Below are 23,854 nucleotides of genomic sequence, written 5' to 3' on the forward strand. Positions count from 1 at the left end.
GAACTCGTTTCGATGTCATGGTGGGCAGCCAAGAGCCATCGCATTGTGAGGCGATTGTGAGTCTGTCAGATTACTGTGCTCAAATCTAATAACTCAGGAAGACCTTGGACCTGGGAACGATTGGAATCTTTGACATATTTGTATTGGCTGTGAAACTCTAAGGTTGTTGCGGCTGAAACTCTTGACTGTGAGCTTATGTCCCTAAGGAGAGCTCAGTGCACAGACGCTGTTCAGCAGTACAGGGATAAGCTCAACTCTCTGAATTATCCACCAGTCGAGTGAGATAAGAGACCCGTTCGAGAAGCCAGTAGGAGCCCTCGATTTCAAGGTCCGTATAGTCTACTATGCGGATGATGATAGTAACATGCATTCAATGGCCATCCTTCGGATTTGGAGACCCTCATATTTTCTAACACCTCCTCGCCAACGTCAATGTTCTCATGACTGGTGGGCTTGATATGGGTGCTGTTGAGCCCTTGTCTAGTGTCCTTGGTTATAATAGACATGCATTCCTATCAGTGCTGTAGTAGCTATGGTGTCTGCAAGTTCTTGCAGTGGTTTACTTCAGCACAGCAGCATGCAGTAGAATTACAGAATTGTGAGGATATCTGTTCCGTTCTTCCTTCTTTTTGAGAATTTCGTCTTGACATATATTTGTGGCTGTAATATAGGCCTTGACGAGAATATTCCTTACGCCTTCGTCTGCTTCTTGACGGAAATGGCGGAATAAGGCCAGTTAGCTTCAGGGGTCTTCAGGGTTTATCGAGTCTTGGCGCAATAGCGCGATGAACTATCGAGTTCCGGAACGCTCTGTGGCTCCACCGAGGTCCTAAAAAAGACAGCGAAATTTGCTCGGAGAGGAACAATTGCTGGCTCTCAGCTGATGCATGGGGTTTTTGAAAATGCTACAAAGCTTTTCCATACCTGATATCCCAGCAAGGCGACCACTTTGAGGTTGAGATAGGCGAAGTCCCTTTATATACTGGCACATCCGCCATGTTGCAACCGATGTTTTTGCGCGAATCCCATCGTTACACTCGTTCACGATGCATTCCGTCATAGCATTCGTAGTTCTCGCTCTGTCGGGAACAGCTTACAGGGTCGCGGGCAGCGCCTGTAAGCCTCGGTCCAGTAGCACTATTTCCACCCTTGCTTCTTCAATCACCGAGTCGACTAGCACAACGACACCCACCAACAATGCTGCGCTCCCGAAAGTCCGGAACATAGCTGTCAATGGCAATATGGCTGAAGTCGATCCAAGCGACCCTCTTAACATGCCTGACTGGGATGTCATTAACGATGCGAAGATTGTTGGAGGCCAAGGACGCGAGGAGCCAGGAAGCACTGAACGAGGCGCATGTGCCATGAGTGCGAAAAATACGAAGTTGGAAAGACGAGCTGTCGGATCTGGTGTCAGCATGTCGCAAACCATGGGCGACCTAGAGATCGGCACGACTTACACTGTTCGCTTTTACTACCGAGTTGTTATATCACAGGGCGTCACGGATTGTCAGTTGTCTGCTAAGTTTGGAAATTCTCTTCTTACAGAAGACTCCATCTCCAGCAGTGACGTTTCAGATACTTGGACGGAAGTTCTCAAGACTGCCGGTGCGGAAGAAAGTAGTGCTGCTCTCAACATTCAAATGGAGTGTCAGGGCGGCAGTGCTACTATTCTGTTGGACTCAGTTTTTGTCTCCAACAAAGTTACGCCTGATACCATCGACCAGTTTGTCGTCGACTTTGGCAATAATGGCAGTGGCGACAATCCTCCTCTTGTAGAGGATCCCCAAACTATTGCATCCATTGAGCCTACAACAACCGAATCAGGGCTTGCAGCAGGAACTACCACAACTGCGGCTGAGTCTCCCTTCTGCTCCAAGGCCCTCAACGGAGGCTGTTGGTGGAAGGGTTCATCGTCTGGTTGCGAAAGCCGTGGGTCTTGGCCTGGTCCCGGCGGACAAGGTCGACTTGTGCCTCGTCCAGACAACTATCCCGAGCCTTTGAGCCAGTTGTGGTGTGTAGGCTGGTGCTCCCTTTCTCCCGGTTGCAGGTCTGCGGCTTACAATCCGGTTGATCGGTCTTGTCGCTTTTCTGAGTTTGCTGTCCAAGACTCAAATTTCGTACCAGGCCCTGACGTCAACGTTGACACTGAGGGCGTTTACTACTGGCATGACCTATCATGCTTCAACTGTCCCTGCAATGACAGTGACGAGACTGACGTTGAGCCTGTCGTTACCAAGACAACAACGAAATCCAGCCAACCCACATCGCCATCTGGTCCTGCTGTGAAACTTCCTCCTGCATCTACATGCCCCAAATCCTTAAATGACGGCTGTACCTGGAATGAGGCTTCGCGCGGGGGCAGTCTCATCACCTGTCAGTACCGAGGCCGGTGGCCAGGCGCCGATGGTGTTGGATATGCCGTTGAGAAACCAAGAGACTATCCCATGGCGTTGAGCCAAATGTGGTGTGTCGCCTGGTGTTCTCTTTCACCCGGCTGTCGATCTGCAGCTCATATTCCTGAAAACCGATCTTGCCGATTTTCAAGTCATGCTGTTCATGACGACGACTTTATCATGGCTGATGATCCCAATCAGGACTCTACAGAATTGGGGATCTACTACTGGCACGACCTTTCCTGTATGGACTGTCCCTGCCGGGACGGGGTTGAGGTCACGACACAGCCTCCCACAACACTTCAACTCTCTATTACGTCTGCCCCTACCGAGTCTGCCACTACTCAAGAACCATCTTCAACACTAGTAACGACAGAAAGGCCGCCCCGTCCTTCTGCTGCGACCTGAGGCGGTCATCTCTGCAACACCATTACCGAGGGTAATCCTTGGGGCACTTTAGTGGTAATTGGACGTCAGATGTATTATGACCCTGATTGGAAAGCAAATTCATCAACTTGATCATATCAACAGTGCATCTCTCATGAGTTACTTCTTACTGATTAGAGTTGGGCTGGAAATCAACTCTGAGATGATGTTGATCACTGATGACTACTTTATAACTGCATATAATCAATGTCATTTCATGTACATAGTAATGTCGTACAGACAAAGAAGTACTTGTTCACACATAGTCGTATTCGTCGTGATACATCTTTTCGCCTGTAGTTCAATCACATCGACAGTGAGACACTCGCTCATTCACAGCATGTCCGCATGTATATATGTATCCCAGCTCACCATCAAGGCTACCTTTTTCTTGAGCCAACACCCCTATAGAAACATCACTTTTAATTCACTTTCAACAAAAGGCTACACTACAAATTCAGACATCATGAGTTCAAACAACACTAATTATAATACTACTACGAGCGGTACCTTGACAAATGGAGTCACAAATGGTACCGTTGTCGCTGGTGGCACCTCTGGTAATACGCCTACCGTTACCAACCCGGCACCTCCATCAACACCCGTTAATGGTGAAGTAAATCCCACAACGGACGGTACTATTACAACAAATGGAGTTTGATGGGCGGAGATTGCTTCACATGTAGGCGAAGGCTCGCCATTGGGCAATTAATGGACTACCAGACCATCATGGGACTTGTTAGCAAGTTTCTTCTATAGCCCAGTCATTTAGGACATTAATAACATCAATATCGTATTTGCCCGTTCTTTCGTAATTACACAGGTGTGAAGAGTCTCAGGGAGGTCATAACCTATTAAAACCCTAGCTCCTAGATAGCAAGTAAAGTGCTCACGGACAGTGGAATATGATATAGAGTATTAGCCAGTGGTCATGAACAAAAAGAATAGTTCGGATCTAAAGAGATCAAGCAGAGAGCCAAAAAGATCGACCACGCCAGGATTCGAACCTGGAATCTCTAGAGATTAGGGGTAATGAGAACCGAAATCTAGCGCCTTAGCCATTAGGCCACGCGGCCGGATTCTTGAATGACGATGGCCTCACTTGGAGATCTCATACAGTCGAGCGTGACGGACGTTGCGATAATCTCCTACGACATGAGAGCATTAGAGGTTTCAATATGACATTGCTATCCTTGGGACTTGCATCAAAGGTGTTATGTTGAGTTGGTCAATCGGCATAACATTTTGATCTACTTCGCCTGCTCCTTGACGGCTTCTTCAAAATCGTTCAGAAACCTCCAGCGAGTTTTCTCTCTCCACCCTTTCGCCTTCCAATCATTCGCAGTCTTTGGAAACTCATCAACGATGCCCATGATTGACATGTCGTGTGCAAAGATAAAAAAGATGTTGTCTTGGGCATCAGCCTTCTGCGTCTCCTTGATAGTCTGTAATGCCTGCTCTTTGTCAAATCCTATGTTTGGATCGAAGAACGTCTCTCCAGGGTTGCGACCACGCTTGACATTCACGTCGTCTAGTATGGTCGCTGGACAACGTGACATGAGTAGTCGGAGTGAGTCAGACAAGGATAAGTGTTGGGAAAGGTGTTGTGGGATTGGCAGGTACGGCGATGGACGAATCTCGCCACCATGATGGCAGATGTCGCCGCCCATGAATACGAAAGTGTCCGGACCGGTGGTAGTACGCGCAAGACCAGCTACGTGTCCAATGGCATGGCCAGGCGTGTCAAGGAGGTAAAAAGAGCCGTCGCCAAAGAAGTCAAACCCTCGGAAAGGTCCGATACTGAGAGGTTTCTTATCAAAGTCGATTTCTCGAAAGGTTCGTCCTCTGAACAAAAATATCAGTCTGCAGCTACAGGTCACAGCATGGCAATACGCACTCGTAATCGACTTCCCGAATGGGAGAATCAGGATTGGTAGGGTATCCAGGACAGAAGGCTTCCTTGAAACCTTGGCCAACGACGAGCTCTGTGGACCCCGGGAATGTTGTGACGTCTCCAATGTGGTCAAAATGGTGGTGACTAGCCCAACTGTTAATAAGCTATGTTGCTGAAAGGTCGAGCGTATACATGCCTCCAAATGACGCTGTTGATATCCGATGGCTGCAGCTGATTGTCCTTAAGGATATCCGCTACATTCTTCGGAACATCAAGATCCAAGTTTCCCTCAGTTATTGTCTTGCAACACACTGGGGAAAAGTTCTCTAAGGGATTTCTCGGGACTCCCAGGTCGAAGAGTGCCTTATTTCCCGATGAGCTTTCTATTAAGAATGACCAGGTTGTGGCGGGGGGCATGAATTCCAAGCCTGCCATAGCGGGCTTCATAAGGTGTTGTAGAGGCATTTTGGATACACGCAAAGAAGAGTCAATGATGCTCACTCTAGCGGTGACGCCAGATGGCACGTCGAAATGAGGTATCTTAGCCATATCGATCTATCCAGGGACTGTTGTATGGAGATAGTGAATAGAGGAAACGGGGTCTGTTTGTTACTGAGTGAATACAGGTATTTTATAATATGATGGGTGACAGCTGGATGCTCCGTGTTGGCACGTTGAGTTGCTGATTACCAGTAGACTGATGCAGTCTATGATTGAATAACAGGTTTCATGCGCGAGGTTCAGGTGGAGTTATTGGATGGAAGTTGTCAAGTGCATTACTGGATGGTCATGAACCGGAAACTCCGATCCGACAATCCCGCTATCACGTCATTGCAGGGCGCTTTATCATGCATAAGATTCGTAACAATCTACCCTCCAGTCAAAATTGTGTGAACGAAGAACTTAACACTTAAACCCGAGCTGCACTGTGCCATGGAGCTCTGTGCTGTATAGCAACAATCGTTTTGGTATGCTACAGTGCAGAATGAACACACTATGGCATTTCTTATGAACTCGTCAGACTTCTGCAAATGATGACTGCCGTGTTATCTTGCGAAGTTCAGTGGCGTCGTATTTACAGTTGAGTCTGCAGTTGGCTACTAAAATGCTACTGTGGTATGCATATTCAGATAACATTAACTCGCTTGGATGTAATACGGTAATAGAGACCTTCTCCTCTTTTCAAAACTTGTTAAACCTGGAGAGAGCCTACATAGGTTACATTAGGAGAGGAGTTGGAACGAAGCTTCCGAATTTCGTAAAAATATACGGTAGCTTTAGCGGGGAGATCTACAGCCTCGGCTTACTTCACGTGAGGAGACACAGATAGCAGACCAGACATGTTCATGTTGTGCACCCCAAGTAGGTCAGTCAATCAGTCTTGAACAACAACACAATAACAAGCATCAAATAACGGAACTTCTTATCAATACCCAAAATGACGCGTAATGAAGTCGACCCACAAAGACTGAGCCAACCCTTCTCCCTCCCAGATCCCACCAGTTTCTCCAACTTCCAACGCGACATCTACCAGTCCTTCCGTCCTCCTCTCTTCTCAACCAACCCCGCACAATGGGAATCACTGGCTAGTGAGAAAGTCCCCGCTGCCAATTTCGGCTATGTTTACGGCTCAGCCAGCAGCGCTGCTACAGCCAAAGCCAATACTGACGCCTTCAATCGGTATCGTCTGAGGCCGCGCTTTCTTGTTGATGTTACAAGGCGCGACGTAGGCGTTGAATTATTTGGAACAGAATACAGAAGTCCTTTACTTGTGTCACCGATTGGAGTACAGAGCATCCTGCATCCCGATGCAGAAGAAGCTACTGCGAGAGCGTGTCACAATGTTGGTGTGCCGATGATTCTGTCAACTGCTGCTACGAGGTCAATAGAGCAGGTCGCCAATGCCAACGCAGATGGTGATCGATGGTTTCAGCTTTACTGGCCCAAGCCTCAGTACGAGGAAGTCACAGCCAGTCTCCTTGCCCGCGCGAAAGCGTCCGGCTACAAAGTCCTCGTTGTCACTCTCGACACGTTCAGTCTGGGCTGGAGACCAACAGATCTCGATACCTCCTACCTACCTTTCGTTTGGGGACAAGGCTGCCAAGTCGGCTTTTCGGACCCTGTCTTCAATCAACTGTTTGATGAGATGCAAAAGAACGATTCACGAGGTGTAGGGGAGAAACTGGCTGAGCTGTGGTCAATCATGAGACGACCTGGCACCGTCTATGGTGCTGCACGGGTTCTTGCTAACGCAAGGACGATGGCCAAGTCGAAAGCTTGGATTGACGTGATCAACTCGGGTACATACCGTGAGTGGGCACATCTCAAGATCCTGAAGGAATTATGGGATGGCCCGATTGTTCTGAAGGGAATCCAGACGGTCGAAGATGCTCATTTGGCCATTGAACACGGCATGGATGGTATCATTGTGTCCAATCATGGCGGTCGTCAACTCGATGGTGCCGTAGCGTCACTCGATGCTCTGGCCGAAATTGCCGCCGACGAAAAGGTCAAGAGTTCCAATCTTACAATCATCTTTGACAGCGGCGTTAGGACAGGATCAGACATTCTCAAAGCACTGGCCCTCGGAGCGAAGGCTGTTTCCATCGGCCGCCCTTATGCGTATGGGCTTGCTGCCGGTGGACAGCAGGGTGTAGAGCATGTGTTGAAGTGCTTGCTCGCGGATATGGATAATATGCTAGCCAATGCTGGTAAGAAGAGTATTCGGGATTTGAGTCGGGATGATCTTCAAGTTTTGCCTCTGTCAAAGCTGTAGTTGAACATCTTATCGCGTAGATTGAGGGTTTACAAGCTACTACTTTCGACATCTGAAGTGGTGGACCACAGCAAGCGCAGTCTTTAAACATAATCATGATTTCGTTTAAAATTATGTGCACAGTGTCAATCATTGTCGATCATTACTTTGTTACGTGCCGTGATCGTAAGCAAGATGATCTTTGCGTTATCGCCGAAAACATGGCTTAGAAAATTAGCCAATAATATCAGGCGACGGTATTACTAGACGTTATCGCCGAAACCCAGACGTCAAATGGCCGTTGCCATCGGAGTTGAGGTGACAGAAACAGGGAACGAGTAGCATATACAAATTGTTCTATATAAGCATTACTTTGCACGTCAAACTTGCCGTGAATACAACTCCACCTTGATACCATTACGCATAAATGATAATGGATTCTCAACGCAACTTTCAGACACTCAAGGGCAAGGTTGCCATCATCACAGGCGCATCTCGTGGTCTCGGTGCAGGCTTCGCGTTTGAACTTGCAAGAAGGGGCGCAAAGGTGAGCAACCTAGGTATTTAGATCGGACATCACTGATTGATGACAGATCGTTGCGACATATACTTCTCCAAGCAGCGAAAAGCTCGTCAGCGAACTATCAGAAAAGATCGCATCTCTCGATCCATCATCACAATGCATAGGTGTCAAAGCAGATCTCAAGGAAGAATCTGCCCCTGCTGAGATAGTCCACCAAGCCGTCGCCATCTTTGGTACCCAAATCGACATTCTCATTAACAACGCCGGCATGGAAATTGTCAAACCACACACAGATCTTACAATATCTGATTTTGACTCCATTTTCTATCTAAACGTCCGCGCACCTCTCTTGCTCCTGCAAGCTGTGAAACCTTTCCTCCCCTCTTCAGGCGGCGGGCGCATAATCAACATCTCGTCTGTAGGTGCACGATGCGGTTTCAAGAATTTGTCTCTTTATTGTGCTTCGAAAGCTGCACTTGAAGGACTTACACGATCATGGGCTGCTGAGCTTGGTGTGGAGGGACACACAGTCAACGCGGTAAATCCAGGGCCTGTGCAGAGTGATCTATTGGATAACATCCCAAAAGAGATTGTGGACATGCAGAAGAAGCAGACTCCGGCAGGCAATAGACTGGGAGAGGTGGATGATATTGCTCAAATTGTTGCTTGGTTGGCTTCAGAAGAGAGTCGTTGGATTACCGGGCAGGCTTTATCTGCTAGTGGTGGACTGGAGATGTACTGATCTAGCAAAGACAAGTTCAGTTCACACATTGGAAACAATCCGCGGTTCTGTAGCTACTACCAGGGTCTCAAAGCAACCCATGTATCCGTTTTTTTTAGTCAAAATTGCTATCCTTGAATTTTAAAAATGGCTCTTGAGCTGGTCGTAGTTCCAACTCATGGACCCAAAGCGAACCGGGCTGCTGTGAGAACTATAAATACATCTGCCCAATATCTTCGGCCCTCATGTGCTTCCCAGTCTTGGTCTCCTCAGTGTCCCCATCCACGATACGGCCAACAGAGACCGCATGGACGCAGTGTACGCCGTATCTGCTATGTTTATTTACGAAAACCCGGATTGCTAACGAAGACGTGATGCTAGTCATTTTATTCGCCATATAATCTTAATTTCTTCTCAAAACGCCTAGAGTACTGGTGAAGATAATTATTTCTTTCTTCACGCCGTCGGTACCGGCCAACAGTGTCTTACCACCATTTTGCTAATAGATAAGCTCCAAAGCTTCTTTCGCAAAGGCTTCAGGTTCTGTCTTGTATGCCTGTAAGCCTTCTCCGAGAGTCTCGGCTGTCATTTCATCATCTGGCACTATGCCGTCGTTTTTGATGTGGCATATTGCAAGCTTGAGTAGATCTTTGAAGTCGTGGTTGTTGCGGATTTTCTGGGATGTCTTGTAGCGGTCATGAGATTGAGTTGGGAAGGCATGAAGAAGGCCGTTTGTCTCTTGGCGAAGAGAGTCGCGAAGTTGGTTGAGCTTATGGGCGCTGCGAGTTACAAGAGCTACGGTGAAGTTACCACCGCCTGCTCGAGTTATACACCTTGGCCCCTCTGGATTTGAGCTCGGTGGCAATACTTCTCAAAGCGCTTCTTAGTCTTTTCTCGTTCCTCTAGAATTTGGCTCAGCGATTTCCTCATCCGAACTCTTGCGCTGGATTGCATGTCGATTATTATCCTCTCAAAGTCCAGTCTTCGGTATTCAAAGCCGCTGAGTCGAAGAACAATACCTTCGACAAGATATTTATAATTTAGGACTATAAAGGCGCAGAAGTGCCTGTCCGAGTTTGTCATAAATTCCAACGGGAACACGATTGACGTCAAAAACTGGTCTTCATCAAGTCTGTGTCCGAGTCCAGACAGGACATTTACGTCAAACTTCTTGACAACAATGCGGCCATAGTTGTATTCGTACAAAAGCCTGGGGCCAATGCACATAAAGAATAGAACCGTTGCGTGAAATGTCCATTCCGGATGTGGGAAACGACGCATGTAATCTGGAGCGTCCTTATAACAATCGTATACATCATCCGGGCGTTCAAAGATGCGAACGGCGACGATAACCTCATCGATATAGATAGACGTGGGTTGTTTCGGTAGGTACCAGGTAAACCAAGCCCCGTAATTCGCGATAAGCATGATGTCGAGGTGGTATATATTTGGCATAAATTTGATGATGTGCTGAACATCGTCGTGAAATTGCCTGCTGACCAAGAGGAGGTCCTTCGCCAAATTCTTAGGTCCCCATTCCCGTACTCGTCTACATCGGGGGGATCCCAAACAATCAGGTTGAATGTTTGAAGGGGCGGGACGTTCGATTGGAGGGGTGAGTGCAAACTTGAGAATTTCTAGTCGCAGTTCTTGAGGAAGTTTGTGCCATCCTTGTATGACGTTTGGAGGTGCCATGGTAAATTCGGGGTTCATGTAGTGCTGTCTGGATTATTGGTGAACTGAGTTAGCAGAGAAAAAAGGAACCAGGCAAGTCTTCATTTATTGAGAATCTCGTCACCCATATCAAGGTTTTGTGTAACTCTTGCTTGAGAAAGTCAAATCATATAATCTTGGCAGTTCATTTGTTTATCATGTATTCTTTTCCAATTATGCAAAGTTTGCCTAGGCAAAAAGATCCACAGCTTTCAGACCTAATAGTAGAGCCTATCACGCAGCAACAACTCTCCCAGTTAATCCCTAACCCTGAATCTAAGGACGCGTGTTAATACAAACAACATCAGAGTCAGTTCTACCTAAAGCATCTGAATCTCAATTGCCACTATACTTAAACCTTTCAACTTTGAGAATTTAAATGAAAATACTTTCATCCGTTATGATATATTGTGCAAAAATAAGGTTGCTCTTATGCCCTGCTTTCTATGGTCCCTTAGGGCAACCGAAGGCAATCTTGCGGTTAGAGTTTTCCAACCACCAAATGTAGCCAGTATCTAGTAGATATCTATTCTGGTAATGGGCTTGCTGACTCTATGATTGAAGAAACTGAGACCAAATTGGTACATTGTTCCAGCCGAAATGGAGGGCATGACAGCCGCGGTAAAGCAAATAGTGACAGGTGAAACTATCTGCCAACGAGATGTGCAGTTATATGATAGTTCCAATGCTTACATACATCTACCGATTTCTAATCATATTATCACACGACTTATCATTCACTGGTTGACATCCTCAGATCCTTTGAGTATTGGATCAAAAAATCTCATTAAACGGTAGTTTGGCTCTGCCCTCCAAGCTCCTGCCTCCTCGCACTAGAGCTTCAGCAAGAGCAAGTGCCAAAAGAAGTTAACACCCTCTGTTATCTATATGCATTGATGATTTAGGCACTGGCTTGGGCCACTTTGTTAACCATGCCAAGAATCTGAGCAACGATAATAGGATTCTCAGATCGTTGGAATCCTTCTGTAAAAGGGATCATTTCTTTCTCTACATGACATTAGCATCTGCACATCCGTAAAGCATGAGTGACTTACCAAAGAGTGTCCTGACCCAATGAGTATTCGCATTTCCCTCTTCGGGGTTGCCAAAAACAGTCAAGTACAGAGAAGTCTCGATCAAGCTGATCTTGTTCTGCTCAGCAGTCATAGAAAACTCCGGGTTGTTAGCGGCAGCAACCTGAAGACGATCCTTGCGGGCATCAGCGGCCTCCTGGATGGAGATGTAGGGCGCACGAAAGTGCTGTAAGGTTGACTTCCAGATGTGAGGGTCCAACCTCGAGTTGTCACCAAAGTAAATGTCGTCACGGCTCAAGCTTCCGTCATGCTCAAGAACTAGTTCGTTTGGTTAAAGACTTTCAAGAGTCCGAATTTGGATTACTTACTACCAGGCTTGGCCAAGTCGTCAAGGTTGAAGGAGGTACCATCGCCTGTATCCAACGCCTTCTTGCCAACGAGGGTTGTGGCGGCTGGGTCCAGGTTAATGGCGTCGGTGAAGCCCTCGATCAAGTCATCAAGTGTGATGTTGAGGCCGTCACGAGGGAGGTACCCATGGTTAGCGAGGGAGTTGACCATGGGACAAGGGCTTCGGCCTGCAATCTTTTAGTTTCGTGTCCGATTGATGATAGGCAAGATATACCTACGATCCCATTTAGAAGGGCCGTGCCACTCATTTGAGTCATCAGCTGAGTGATGGTGAGCCAAAACAGCGGAGCAAAGAAAAAGTAGGTTGAAAAGCATGGTGAGAATCGTAGCTATCAAGTTGAAGTTGAAGTTGAAGATGAACAACAAAGACCGAGCAAAATATGAGCATCACTTCGACTTTTATCTATTCTGTTGATCCAACCCTTGCCACTAGTCATGTCTTTCATCTGCAATTTTAACCATCATCCCATTTCCCTTGGTCAATGCCGAGGCTAACGGACGATTACCATACTAGGATGAGGAAGCGCCGAAGAGTAATAGGTATTGGTGCGATATTGAGACGCTACCAGCATAGATCGGAGGATTTACCTTGATCAGCAAACGAGCCAATGGAAAGGAAGGCGATTACATGATAAAACACGGAATTAATGTCAAGGGGCCCAGGACCCAGGACCCTACGGTGGAGATGGTCAAGGAGTCGTCGGTCGTTGCGGATCACGGGCCGCTGGACAAGAGCTCTTTTCCCAGGCCGGATTAGACTACGGAGGCTAAGAGCTTAGGGGCCTTAGAGTTGAGTCATTCGTAGATCAGTAAAATCTTGGTCAGTTCTAGAAAAATTGAAAGGAAGCACGAGGGCGCTCTTTTGCGTTAAAGATAAGGGGGGCAATGGATCTCGGTGTAACAGTTGTTGGCTTGTACGGTAGACCTAATATTTAGTGGAGTAAGTGGTTTTCTATCTAGAATGTTCATGCTTAGACACGATCAATTGACTAGATGCAGTTGTTGGCTATTAGTTGTTATCCTCAGTAACTTGATCAAGTACTCGTGAGGAACTTGGTGTTGCTATAATCAGCAGCAGTCCTTGCAGTTTCTTAGCCTAGACGGCGATCTTCCCTCTAGTGCTGTGATCCCGAACTGCCCTGAAATCGTCAGCGGGAAGGTGTCATTGCTGGACCAGGTTGGGCCCTGTAGCAACAATGCGGGGTTCGGTCTATGCCCATACTCGGACACTTCAAAGCTCGGCGACCATCAATCACGTTCGGCAGTTCGTATGAAGCAATTGAGTAACACGAGGGCTGAATCACGAACAACAGACCGCAGTCCTACAGTCTTGCAAGCCTGATACCAAGAGACCAATCACTCGGCAGCTACACTTTTGCGACGCGACGTACAGAGCACGAAGAGGGGAACAAACCTTGTCGTTCCTCACCAGTATTTCCTAAACAGTGCCTTACTTTAAACATCAATCAACACTATGGCATCTCCAGGACTTACCCCGGAACTATCCCAGCTCTTCCAGAAGGTCGAAAACAGTTTCAAAGGCACTCAGCTCGGCGAACAACGGTGGTACCTCCTGGTCATTGCTTGCCTCTCCACCAGTCCCGACCCTGAAGCTGCCGCTGCTCTGTACCTGTACCTGACCAAGCAAGACGCATACCAGACTAGTGAATCGCGACAGGCCCTTATCCGACGTATCCGCGAAGCATTGCTCAAAAGCGTTATCCTCGTCGGCGTCTGCAAACCTCTCGAAGCCATCCTCGCCATCAGCAAGGTCGAGAAGCCCGAGGACCGCGACTACAGTACTACGCGCGAAGGGTTCCAGATCAACGATGCAAGCCACGACCGAGGCAAAGATTGGTTCAAAAAGGTGTACACGCGCAACGCGGGAGATACCATTGGCATGTTTAACGCGCACAAGGACTTTGCATGGACTTCAATGGAGATCACGTATGGGCTTTTCTTGTCCGACCGGCAGGTCTTGGATGATGTTGACACGCAGCTTGTGGTGCTGCCCGCCATCATGAGCCAAAACCTGCCGCTGGAGACGCACTGGCACATTAGAGGAACAAGAAGGATTGGCGTGTCCAAGGACGATGTTCAGGTTATATGGGATAGCGTGAGAGATGTTGCCAAGTTCTTTGGGGTAGAGTTGAACAAGGTGCCGACCGTGGATGCGGTCGAACCTGACGTGTAGACCAGGAGAGCCTGGGGGCTGGAGTTGGCACATAGATCATAGAGTCAAGAAATACACAACTCCCACACTACGAGCGAGAGCCTTGTGGAGTAGCATTTGGCCTAAGCTCGTTATAATGCACTAGGCCTCAGATCTTGTAGATGTGGCAAGAAGACCGTCCGTGGTGGAATACCGTAGAGCTGGATACATCCACGATGCCAAGGGAACATGTGGAGGAAGCCATCATTGATCCGAGACTATCGATCAACTAGTTTACGGTCTATGGTCTCGATGTAGGATATGTATTCACTCGACTCGATACAGCGCGGACGATGCGTTTGGCGTGGTGGAACAGGTTTGCGAGGGAGGACGAGGCAAGTGGAGGAGAACGCGTCGGAGGGAACTGGTAGGCAAGCGTCGGGCTAAGCAAAGTTGATTGGAGTCGAATGCAATCCAGTCACGGTCGTGGATCTAGGACGGGATCAAGGGAGGACGGTCAATCGGGTGTAGGAGGACACCGGCGTATGCCAGTAACATCGTAGTGAATATGCGTTCTCTAGGTCTCTGGGTGAAGCGCGTGAAGCGAGTTTGACGGACGCCACCTTAGGGCATGCGAAGAGTGAAAGCGCCCGAAGTGGAGTGAAGGTTTCAGAGGCAGGACACGCTGAGTTTTGGCGACAACGTGCTGACAGGGATCACACCAACCTTAGTAACCTTCTCGCTAGTAGTGTCTCCATTCCCAGACCAAACCCGTACACTCGGAGAACTACTCGTGACTGTAACCTCAGTGGATCAACTTTCCCGGTGAAGAATCCGGCGAGGCTACGGACAGTTAGTAGTCTAATATTTACCTTGTCTTCTCTTTTATATCCCCGTTTTTCTCAGTTTCATGTGGAGACTATTCTTGAGAGTTAAAAATACAGTGCGGCGATGGTGTCTACTGCCGATAACACTGTCCTCCTTGGATCTCTGTTTTCTTAACTCTCATCTAGATAGGCCTCCTTACTCAGCCATATTTCTCAACATTGAGAGCACGATATGAACATAGGAAGCAGATATAGAAAACGGCAATACACAGCCGGAGATAACCGTTAGCCGACGGGGCTGGCAGGATTAGGTATCAACTCTCAGACAATACACAATATCTGATACTGGGAAGATCCAATATCCCACAACTACGTTATGCCCAGGATGGCCCAATGTGTTACAACTACAACATTTTTGTATGATCTTAGAATACTATTTGGTGAATAGTAAAAAGCAAGTCGCTGTCTAGTCCTCTTCTTAGGTGAGAGGCTGGTTTCCTCACTGGAATAGACCTAACATACCCGGTACCTATCGCAACAGAACAAACCCTAGCAACATGTTAGGCCTATATCCCTAAAGATTCCACGATGCGTCGAATTTAGACCTTCCTGTCGTTTATCTAACTATAATAATTAACTTTTTCAGCCTGTAATCCGAGAGTTACGACAGAAGATCGTCGAATAATGCTCAGCGAGGAGAAGGACCGGAGATCGATGGAGTCGTAGCCAGGCGGACGTATCCAGCTGCTTTCGAAACCTAAGACCGATCATTTGGATCGTATTTGACACAATCTGCATCGAAAGTATCCTTTAGGTGTTTCTGTGAAAAAACGGTGTCTAAGAATAGTGAAGTGGTGCTGGAACAGTAGACAACAAAACCGGGAATCGGTATAAAAACAAGAACAAGTCCACAGACAATGTCAACGCACAATTAGTAGACAGGACATAGCCAAATCTCTGACACACATTACGTTTGTACAACAGATTCTTATTGTCGAAGTGTTTACTGAAATAGTGCTTGTTCGCCACACTCGATTCTTTGTTCGATGTGTGCATGTGTTGAACAGTCCATTGTTCTGTCAGATTGGATCAGACATTGGCCAACCGACACCAAACTCGAATAATAATGATTACCTTTAAAAACACTGAGACATGGCTTTCCTTCTCGATCTATGGGCATCCCCACAACTCACCCTACAAACCCTTGTATAATCAGTCGACACAGAAAACAAGAACCCCCACATCATTGAAAGTCACAACACCGTCAGTATGATGCACTCTTTCAAAATCACCTCGAACCCCGAGGTCGCAGCCCTCATCGAGAAGCACGGCACAAACGATGCCCTGTTCATCCTCAACCTCACATACTTCACCGACATCCCTCTCACCGAGGTAGGTGGATCATCCTACGATGCCATGAACACTGGTGTGCGCAAGATAATCCTGGGCCTGTCTGGCCAACCAGGTTTGACTAGGTCCGAGTTCATTGTGCTAAGCTTCTGGGCTGACCATTTGGGTGCTTTAAAGGTCCCCTTTCTCATTGATCATGCCCACACCATCATTTGTGCTCGGGCACATCGGAACTTAACGTCAGAATTTGACGTCAGGTTTATTCGCCACGCTGCTAGCTGTATTGAGGACGACCTTGCCAACAGTGACAGAATTCTCAGTGAGTACACTACGAAGGACTACGGTGTGATTTTGAGATTGGCATATCAGTCACGTCTCTCGGACGGTTATCGTCGAATGAAAGCTCAAGGCTTGTTAGATGAGGACGTTTCTCTGGACAGCATTTATGAGAATATGCTCAAGCCCTACATCGAGACAGCTGCACTTCGGGAAACTAAGATCAAGAAGCATCAGACCGAGAAGACTCTGCATGATGTTGAGATGTCCATCGGTTTTGCTGAAGGAGACAAGCGGTTTCTCACTAAATTTCTTCGTATTTGTGAGGAGCGGATTCAAATGTTGAACGGGAAGCGTGAGACACTGAAGAAAGAAACAGAGCCCAAGCCAGAGGATACTTGGCCCGGAGCATAAGGGTAGATAGACTGCTAGAGCAAGCAAGTACCCAGCTGGACTGGGTACATTGGGGATGGAATGGAATTTTGCACAATTTAACGAAACCTTGTTTCAGTACCTACCGTTGCAGTGAGGAAATTGTATTGAAGATCAGGCCGGCTCAGAACGGGGTAGGTCGCGTGTCAGTGACCCATGATAGAATTGCAAAAGGGCCTGATAATAATCAGTAGCAGTAGAGACAACTAATAAAATCCTACTCATGTCGTTGGGTTCAGTCCCAAGATGTCGGCGATCACTACTCTTTGGGGATATCAAGCTTAACCATTTTGAGTAACTCGCACAGAACAACTTGTGATTGGACCCCTTTCTGTATCAGGTGGAGGCTCGAGGAGAAAAATCGCTCTAAATCTTCCCCGCTATACCAACAGACCAGTTCAGCTCACCCAAATCATCGTCCAGTCCAGCCCATTGCACCCATCACTTGGCGCTCATCACGTCACACACGCCTGTCTTGCCCCCGTACCGCAGCTAACAGCTCATTACTTCGTCCCCGTTTTGTCAGACTGCAGGGTACAGACCCTTCTGCTGTTCCAGGGCGATGGAGCTTGCTATCAGATCTCCTCGTGGCGGTGTGCAGCAGTCTCTAGGTGATCCAGCGTCTCAGAGCGTGTCGACCAACAAGGCACGGGCGAATCAGGTGCGGCGTTCGCTCTACAAGTCGTCTGGCCAGTCGTGATTAACACAGTATCTAGCAGAATATCCCGAAACCCAATATCGGGGTGCTTGACGTCAGGGACGGCGGTCCAAATGCCGCTAAGAGGCAGAGGGCTAAGACATTCAAGACCCGCACTGGCTGTAAAGAGTGCAAGTTCGTACATGTCTAATTACCTAGCTGTTTGCGCACAAGATGCTCCCGTTGCTGACCCGTTGGACTTAGACGTCGAAAAGTGAAATGTGACGAGGGCAAACCAACATGCAACCGGTGCAAGGCAGTTGGATTAACGTGCCACTTCCCACTCAGCTCAAGTGCATCTTTCAAGCCAGCCAGTAACGCCACCGCAGTTGTAACCACAAGTACTAAAGCCACCAGCCCTGTAGGCACCTTCAACTCATACACTGAGATTGTCCGTACCACTTCAGCTACAAATGGGGGTAAAACTGCTACCGCAATCCCCGGGGGCGACACACGCATCCTGGTTGTACCAGACTATGTCACAACCTTGTTCAAGGACCAGACATCGTGGGACATGTTCTCCACTTTCCTCTTCACAAATGAGCAGGGAACATCTCTACCTCACAACACGTTGGCTGCCATTACCCCCCAGATGGCACACCACAACCCTGCCATTCGTGAGATGTGCTGCGCTTTAGGTGCTGCTGTGGGTGCCTTTACTGCACCACATGTGCAGGGCGAAGACGCCGAGAAAGCCCAGCAGCTGTCTCTCATGTACTACAACCGTACCATTCGTGCTGTGCGGGCGGCGGGAACAGCCCTAGAGTCACTATTGAGTGTTGCTCACGTAGCTGTCATCTTTATGGTGTACGACATGATGCGTGGAGATATGAAGGCCGCAACCTTGCACTTTGACCACGCCAGTCGTCTACTCGTTAGCTATTTCGGGAAGCGATGTGACCAGGAAGGTGTTTCTCTGTCAGAGTTAAAGTTCAATGCCCTCGAATCAGCAATGTTCGACATGTTCCAGCGGTTGAGCACCTACTCATGGCCCCTGGAACTTGGTATAACTGGAGACGAGCGCCCAGACTTCAAGGGTGGCAAGCGGTGCTGGGGAAGACATAGGTATGAGATTGGCAATATGCCAACTTCTTTCCGTGATTTGGACCAAGGTTTAAGGTGGTGGGATGTTGCTCAGCACCACATATCGCACCATCTTTTCGACGACTATGAGGTTGTTGATCCCGCGAACAAAGCTGTATGGGAAAAGGCCTTTACCGTCCTCCACAACTGGCACAGTGCTTTTGTCCTGCTCTACCGTTATACTGAAGACCATCAGTACGAAGCCCCACATCGTTATGTTACGGCATGTATCTTTGAGGCACTCTACACTGAGTGTCTCTCGGGCCTGCACTTGCAGCTCAATGCAGATGCTAAGGTCTTGCCCGATGCGAGACCCATCTGGCGCGAGATCATCCGAACAACACGCCGTATGCAGCAAGAGTTGAAATCGTCAATCGACTGGAACGTGATGGACAATATGGTCTTGAAACCACTTGTCATCGTATTGTTCAAGTGCCGTGATGAGCAGGTGAGAAAGGATGTCAAGGTTGTGCTGGAAGAGGCAGTTGCATGGTACGGAAATACGTGCTTGGCTGCAGTTATGCTTGGCATGATGAACATGAAGGGTCATCAGATACCCAAGCAGATGAAAAACATCGAGAGAGCTGTTGGATGGCATCTCACCTCCATTGGCTGTGGCCCTGGAGTTATCAGCATTGGCTAAATATGCTGCCGAGGTAAATTGGAGTTGGGTGTCATTTGAACGTTTGACCCTGGTACAATGTAACATCACCAGGTTTTATAGGTCTAGTCTAATATACATGAGTGACGTCCTACGATTGATCCGGCCTGCGTCCCCTTATCTTATCTATGAGTTATCAGTAGCGAGTCAGACAAAGATGATCCGCCCTCAGTAAGTGTGAAACTTGCGAGTCGTTGTACTGTACTGCGTTAGTCTGAGAGTCTGGCCGAAAGTAATGACTTGCATCCAGAGTACTTAGGGATTTAGTAAAAGTATCATTCAGACTTATGCATGCGTGTCAGTCTAAGTCCACGCTTATGCAGGAGAGAAAAACGTTGTGCGCGATTTCTTCACAGCATGGAGCCGAGTTATGCTGTACAGTCTTTTCAATGATCGTTGCACATCTCGACTCCCAACAACACTTAAATTATTGACTGCAGGGTGAACTTTGTTGAACGAATGACTTGATATTTTCTGACGCTAAGCTGATAATTCCCAAAGTCCCAGAGTCTATTGCCCTGCTTCTCTATTTGTCTCCACGTAATGTCTTTTTAGCAAACCCTATCCGTCTCTTGTCTGCATCAAAAACCACAAACGCGGCTTTTAGTGCAACACCGCCAATGATGTTCAGTCCTGAGTCAGAACTTGACTGGAGTCCTCCAAAACAGTTGCCGGACTCGGATCTTTTGTCATCTCTCTTAGCTTTACTTCCTGTCCCGACCGGCTTGGGCCCTTCCAGAGGAGAAAAATTCATATAGGCACCAGGTACTGTAACCCCTGTGTTTGAGCCGCTGATATTGAGGGTGAAGTCAGGAAGTTTGGTGTCGCAGGGAAAGACGTAACCACCCGCTGTCTTGTCCACCTTTGCCCCTTTCACCTGAGAATAGTAGGCCTCGTTGATGTCGTCGGGTAGCCAAATGAGTGATGTCCCGGTATCAGCAATCGCTGAGATGGATCTCTTGTTTAGTTTACCGTCTCCCACGGTAAACCCCGCTGATTTGAACGTCCACATGCCGTTGGATGGGTCGACATCTGTGTAAACAATGTCACCCGTATACGCCGTTTTGTTGATGATGCCAAATGTATATGTACCTGGAGCATCATGTTGCAAGTCGGCAGTAAATACTGCAGCGCCGTGGTTGTCTTTGGCGTTCTCAAAGAACGTCTTTTGCTTCTTTGGTGTGACAGTGTTGATGGACTGGAAGCCTAGTCCCAGTAGTCCGTCTACATTCTGCTGCTGTGCGAAGGAATCGTGAACTTTATCTGCCACCTGTACTGCTTGAGCCTGCACTGACAGACCACCGATCGAAACTGTGTCTTTCACCACATGCCCTGATGCTCCGCTTCCATCTCCGTACTGGATCAACCACTTTGCTTCACTCATCTCTTCACAGGATTTAGATGCTGTGGAATTGTATCGAGTCCGACTACCGCCTGCAGCAGCCGATTGCGACCCATGGACCCAGAGATCTGAAGACCCAGTGTCAAGATCCATCTGGAAGGTTCTTGGGGGGTTGCCGATTTGAACTGGTGTCAACCATTCTGCGTCGTCGTCGATAGGTCTGTTTGTGACAGCCCCAGTGCCATCACGACGAGCAAGGGCCGAAGTGGCGAGATAATCCGGTAGGTCGATATGGTACTTTCGGTGTACTTTAAGAAGTGCTGCGATGCCATCGCGTTTATATACTGGGTTCCTGACTTGTTGAACAGAGTGTTTCGTAGGTAGTGTGACGGTCGGATGTCCAGCGACCAGTGAGAAAGATGCGAGCCCGCTCGTGAGGAGAGATGAGAATCTCATTATAAAGGAAAGTATTGATAACAAGAAACGACGAAGTGAATGTGCCGCATAGAAAGAAGAAGCATGGGTCAACCAGATTGATTGCACTTGGTCAGGGAAAAGCCAGTTCATATACCTTGCAAAGTCCCCCAGTCCCAACAGTTTGTGGACCGGCATCTCCGCATCCCAGGAACCGATCCGATGGGCACGACATGAGCTTGTTCAGCAGTTGGTTCCCTTGTTTGACACTGACACACGCGTCAACTCAGCATGGATGGATCTCACTGGCTGAGGTACCCGACGAAAACAGTTTTTTTTTCGTCCCTCCACAACGGTTCCCGGGTTGAAACGTGGGTCGATCGACGGACGGAACTCAAAATGATGTTTGGTGGCGGTCCAGACTGCATGCTAAGTGGTTACGAATGAGTCGTGATGTGGGCTTCCTCTGTACGTAAGCTGGATTGACATGATGGTTGTGGAGGTTGACACGCGGCCAGCATGATTGTTTCACAAGGAGACGGCTCACAAGGGATGTTGATAGATATCGTAACTCCTGAAGACAGTTTCAGAAAAGGAAAAGATGATTGTATCTGATACTATCCAACGCAGGGTATAGAAACAAACAAGCACCGAGTCAAAGTCAATCCAAAGTCTCGTTGTAAATAAAAAAATGTTTCAACTCCACTCGCACTTTAAACCTGCCCTGCATTAGCGCATAACTAGCAGTGAAGACACTTGGAACTTGGCTATACCTGTGTTGGATCCGTTAGGGCAGATTGATCGCCGGACGATCGCCACAAACCGAACAGTCCATACAGTACAATACCGGGTCGGCCCTGAGTAAAAAATCACGCTTGACACCTCTTCCTAGTCCAAGGTTCTAGAAAGCTTTGGAATGAACTTTCTGTTGTCTTACTAGGGTTTCATGTGATACATCTCATGTCACTGTTTCCCTCGTGTTTTGTGGTTAGCAATTCCACGAGTCATCGGGCAAACTACAGCGATTCTAAGGTAGATATGATAAATTATCAAGATTTACTCTATAAAATTAAGACAGGTTTATAGTACGGACTTCTCTGTGGTGTTGTACTTGTTCAAAAGGAAGTCACGTACAGAGTAGAAAGCTAAAGCCAAAGCCAAAGTCAAAGCCTCAAGGCGACCTCGCAAGTCGTTCCAGGGGAGAGAGCTGACGACATGATGAGTTTAGCCGACTCCACATCAACTCAAGTCAACGTCATCAAATCATCCTCGATCATCCACAGGATCCGAGTACAACCTTCATCGCTATATCATTGTGAAAGATATATAAAGCACCATGACATCCTGGTTCAGTAGCGAGACTACACGCCCAGCCTTCCATAGTAAACCAACTCCATTGATCAGCTTTGGCAGACCATTCCCAGAAATATGCCTCAAGCAAGTACAGGAACGCTTCCAATGCTCGCGAGTATATATCATAGCATCTCGCTCGCTTTCCAAGAACACTTCATCTCTTGAAGACCTCAAGTCAGCTCTTGGTGATCTTGTTGCAGGCGTGCGCATCGGTATCTCACCGCACACACCAATCCCGGAAATTGTCGACATCCTCGCCGAGGTTAAGCCTCTGGGTATCGACTGCATCGTGACTCTCGGAGCTGGAAGTATCACCGATGGAGCCAAGCTTGTGCGTTTTGCGATGGCTAATGAGGCCTGGACACGCGAGGACATTGACACACTCTGGGGCGGCAAATCGCACAATCCAAAGATGCGCGAGACGTTGCGCAAGCCAACGATCCCCCTAATTTGTATACCAACTTCACTATCCGGTGGCGAGTATCAGGCCATCGCTGGAGCGACCGACGAAGAGAGCAAGGCCAAGCATACGTTCGAGCCCAAAGTCGATCCAGACTTTGTTATTCAAGATCCGCAGTTGACTACTACGACTCCGCAAAAGATCTGGCTCAGTACCGGTATCAGAGCTGTGGACCACTGCGTTGAGACTTTGTGTTCACTGCAAAGCAACAAAGATGGTGACGAAGCAGCGGCACGGGGGCTCGAGCAGTTGATACCCGGGCTGCTTCGGTGCAAACACGACCGGCAGGATCTGGATGCTCGCCATCTTTGTCAGACAGGTGTTGTGGAAGCTATGCACGCAGTATCTACTGGAGTACCACTGGGTGCAAGCCATGCGATTGGGCATCAGCTTGGCCCTTTGGGCGTTGGCCACGGCGAGACAAGTTGCATCATGCTTCCAGCTGTATGCAAGTTCAATGCCAAGAAGGGAGTCAACCAAGACCAGCAGAAGTGTACACTAGATATCCTGGTAAAGCAACAGCCTGTAAAGTCGCTCATGGATGAAGTGAAGATGATGGACAAAGAATATGATCTGGCCGACGTTCTTGACTTGATCATCAGGGAGTTGGGCATGCCAAGGTCATTGAGGGATGTTGGAATTACCTCTGATCATCTTCCTGGCCTTGCTGCAAATAGCTTGAACGATATCTGGATCAAGACTAACGCTTATAAGATCACAAAGAAGGAGGAGGTCATGGAGATTCTGGAAGCTGTTATTGGTAATTGAAGGGCAGAGGATAGCTTCACGAGCTGGTTTATGAGTTTGGACTTGAAAATCCAGCCCCTAGTTCGGTGGGAATCAACGAGTCCTAGGTGCAGCAATCCATATCTGTGACATCCAACAACGACACGATGCAAGTTGATCGTTTGGAATTGCCAACAATATACCCACAGAA

General features: G+C 48.0%; 12 protein-coding genes and 1 non-coding gene across 13 annotated transcripts; 8 read left to right on the plus strand and 5 right to left on the minus strand.

Annotated features, from left to right (window-relative positions):
* Positions 1 to 1,046: 1,046 nt before the first annotated feature.
* On the plus strand, positions 1,047 to 3,056 carry FGSG_12434 (uncharacterized protein; the record flags this gene model as incomplete). The annotated part of the gene is made up of 1 exon (XM_011323975.1): positions 1,047 to 3,056. One exon carries the CDS (start codon positions 1,047 to 1,049, stop codon positions 2,802 to 2,804), a length of 1,758 nt encoding a protein of 585 aa, XP_011322277.1. The 3' UTR covers positions 2,805 to 3,056.
* A 106-nt stretch (positions 3,057 to 3,162) lies between these two features.
* Positions 3,163 to 3,622, plus strand: FGSG_12435 (uncharacterized protein; the record flags this gene model as incomplete). Its single annotated transcript, XM_011323976.1, has 1 exon — positions 3,163 to 3,622. The coding sequence occupies one exon, from the start codon at positions 3,163 to 3,165 to the stop codon at positions 3,481 to 3,483; it is 321 nt and encodes a 106-aa protein (XP_011322278.1). The 3' UTR covers positions 3,484 to 3,622.
* A 186-nt stretch (positions 3,623 to 3,808) lies between these two features.
* FGSG_20604 lies at positions 3,809 to 3,898 on the minus strand. The gene has a single exon. It is a non-coding gene; the product is annotated as a tRNA-Arg (tRNA).
* Positions 3,899 to 4,072: 174 nt separating this feature from the next.
* On the minus strand, positions 4,073 to 5,181 carry FGSG_03440 (uncharacterized protein; the record flags this gene model as incomplete). Its single annotated transcript, XM_011323977.1, has 3 exons — positions 4,073 to 4,667; positions 4,720 to 4,880; positions 5,029 to 5,181. 3 exons carry the CDS (start codon positions 5,179 to 5,181, stop codon positions 4,073 to 4,075), a joined length of 909 nt encoding a protein of 302 aa, XP_011322279.1.
* A 973-nt stretch (positions 5,182 to 6,154) lies between these two features.
* Positions 6,155 to 7,492, plus strand: FGSG_03439 (uncharacterized protein; the record flags this gene model as incomplete). Its single annotated transcript, XM_011323978.1, has 1 exon — positions 6,155 to 7,492. One exon carries the CDS (start codon positions 6,155 to 6,157, stop codon positions 7,490 to 7,492), a length of 1,338 nt encoding a protein of 445 aa, XP_011322280.1.
* Positions 7,493 to 7,878: 386 nt separating this feature from the next.
* Positions 7,879 to 8,825, plus strand: FGSG_03438 (uncharacterized protein). Its single transcript, XM_011323979.1, has 2 exons — positions 7,879 to 8,018; positions 8,065 to 8,825. The coding sequence occupies exons 1-2, from the start codon at positions 7,905 to 7,907 to the stop codon at positions 8,734 to 8,736; spliced, it is 786 nt and encodes a 261-aa protein (XP_011322281.1). The 5' UTR covers positions 7,879 to 7,904; the 3' UTR covers positions 8,737 to 8,825.
* A 389-nt stretch (positions 8,826 to 9,214) lies between these two features.
* On the minus strand, positions 9,215 to 10,410 carry FGSG_03437 (uncharacterized protein; the record flags this gene model as incomplete). The annotated part of the gene is made up of 2 exons (XM_011323980.1): positions 9,215 to 9,510; positions 9,549 to 10,410. 2 exons carry the CDS (start codon positions 10,408 to 10,410, stop codon positions 9,215 to 9,217), a joined length of 1,158 nt encoding a protein of 385 aa, XP_011322282.1.
* A 919-nt stretch (positions 10,411 to 11,329) lies between these two features.
* FGSG_03436 (uncharacterized protein) lies at positions 11,330 to 12,185 on the minus strand (the record flags this gene model as incomplete). Its single annotated transcript, XM_011323981.1, has 4 exons — positions 11,330 to 11,412; positions 11,484 to 11,780; positions 11,831 to 12,037; positions 12,089 to 12,185. 4 exons carry the CDS (start codon positions 12,183 to 12,185, stop codon positions 11,330 to 11,332), a joined length of 684 nt encoding a protein of 227 aa, XP_011322283.1.
* A 1,159-nt stretch (positions 12,186 to 13,344) lies between these two features.
* On the plus strand, positions 13,345 to 14,064 carry FGSG_03435 (uncharacterized protein; the record flags this gene model as incomplete). Its single annotated transcript, XM_011323982.1, has 1 exon — positions 13,345 to 14,064. One exon carries the CDS (start codon positions 13,345 to 13,347, stop codon positions 14,062 to 14,064), a length of 720 nt encoding a protein of 239 aa, XP_011322284.1.
* A 2,054-nt stretch (positions 14,065 to 16,118) lies between these two features.
* Positions 16,119 to 16,889, plus strand: FGSG_03434 (uncharacterized protein; the record flags this gene model as incomplete). The annotated part of the gene is made up of 1 exon (XM_011323983.1): positions 16,119 to 16,889. One exon carries the CDS (start codon positions 16,119 to 16,121, stop codon positions 16,887 to 16,889), a length of 771 nt encoding a protein of 256 aa, XP_011322285.1.
* Positions 16,890 to 18,118: 1,229 nt separating this feature from the next.
* Positions 18,119 to 19,330, plus strand: FGSG_03433 (uncharacterized protein; the record flags this gene model as incomplete). The annotated part of the gene is made up of 1 exon (XM_011323984.1): positions 18,119 to 19,330. The coding sequence occupies one exon, from the start codon at positions 18,119 to 18,121 to the stop codon at positions 19,328 to 19,330; it is 1,212 nt and encodes a 403-aa protein (XP_011322286.1).
* A 544-nt stretch (positions 19,331 to 19,874) lies between these two features.
* On the minus strand, positions 19,875 to 21,146 carry FGSG_03432 (uncharacterized protein; the record flags this gene model as incomplete). The annotated part of the gene is made up of 1 exon (XM_011323985.1): positions 19,875 to 21,146. The coding sequence occupies one exon, from the start codon at positions 21,144 to 21,146 to the stop codon at positions 19,875 to 19,877; it is 1,272 nt and encodes a 423-aa protein (XP_011322287.1).
* A 1,294-nt stretch (positions 21,147 to 22,440) lies between these two features.
* Positions 22,441 to 23,685, plus strand: FGSG_03431 (uncharacterized protein; the record flags this gene model as incomplete). Its single annotated transcript, XM_011323986.1, has 1 exon — positions 22,441 to 23,685. One exon carries the CDS (start codon positions 22,441 to 22,443, stop codon positions 23,683 to 23,685), a length of 1,245 nt encoding a protein of 414 aa, XP_011322288.1.
* Between the last annotated feature and the right edge of the window lie 169 nt (positions 23,686 to 23,854).

Source organism: Fusarium graminearum, chromosome 2, assembly GCF_000240135.3.
Source record: "Fusarium graminearum PH-1 chromosome 2, whole genome shotgun sequence".
Classification (NCBI taxonomy): Eukaryota; Fungi; Ascomycota; class Sordariomycetes; order Hypocreales; family Nectriaceae; genus Fusarium; species Fusarium graminearum.

Excerpts from the sequence above, each read along its gene's own strand:
- FGSG_03438 (XM_011323979.1), top strand. The coding sequence starts at position 7,905 with ATGGATTCTCAACGCAACTTTCAGACACTCAAGGGCAAGGTTGCCATC. Across the intron at positions 8,019-8,064 it reads TTGCAAGAAGGGGCGCAAAG|ATCGTTGCGACATATACTTC; the intron begins GTGAGCAACCTA and ends GATTGATGACAG.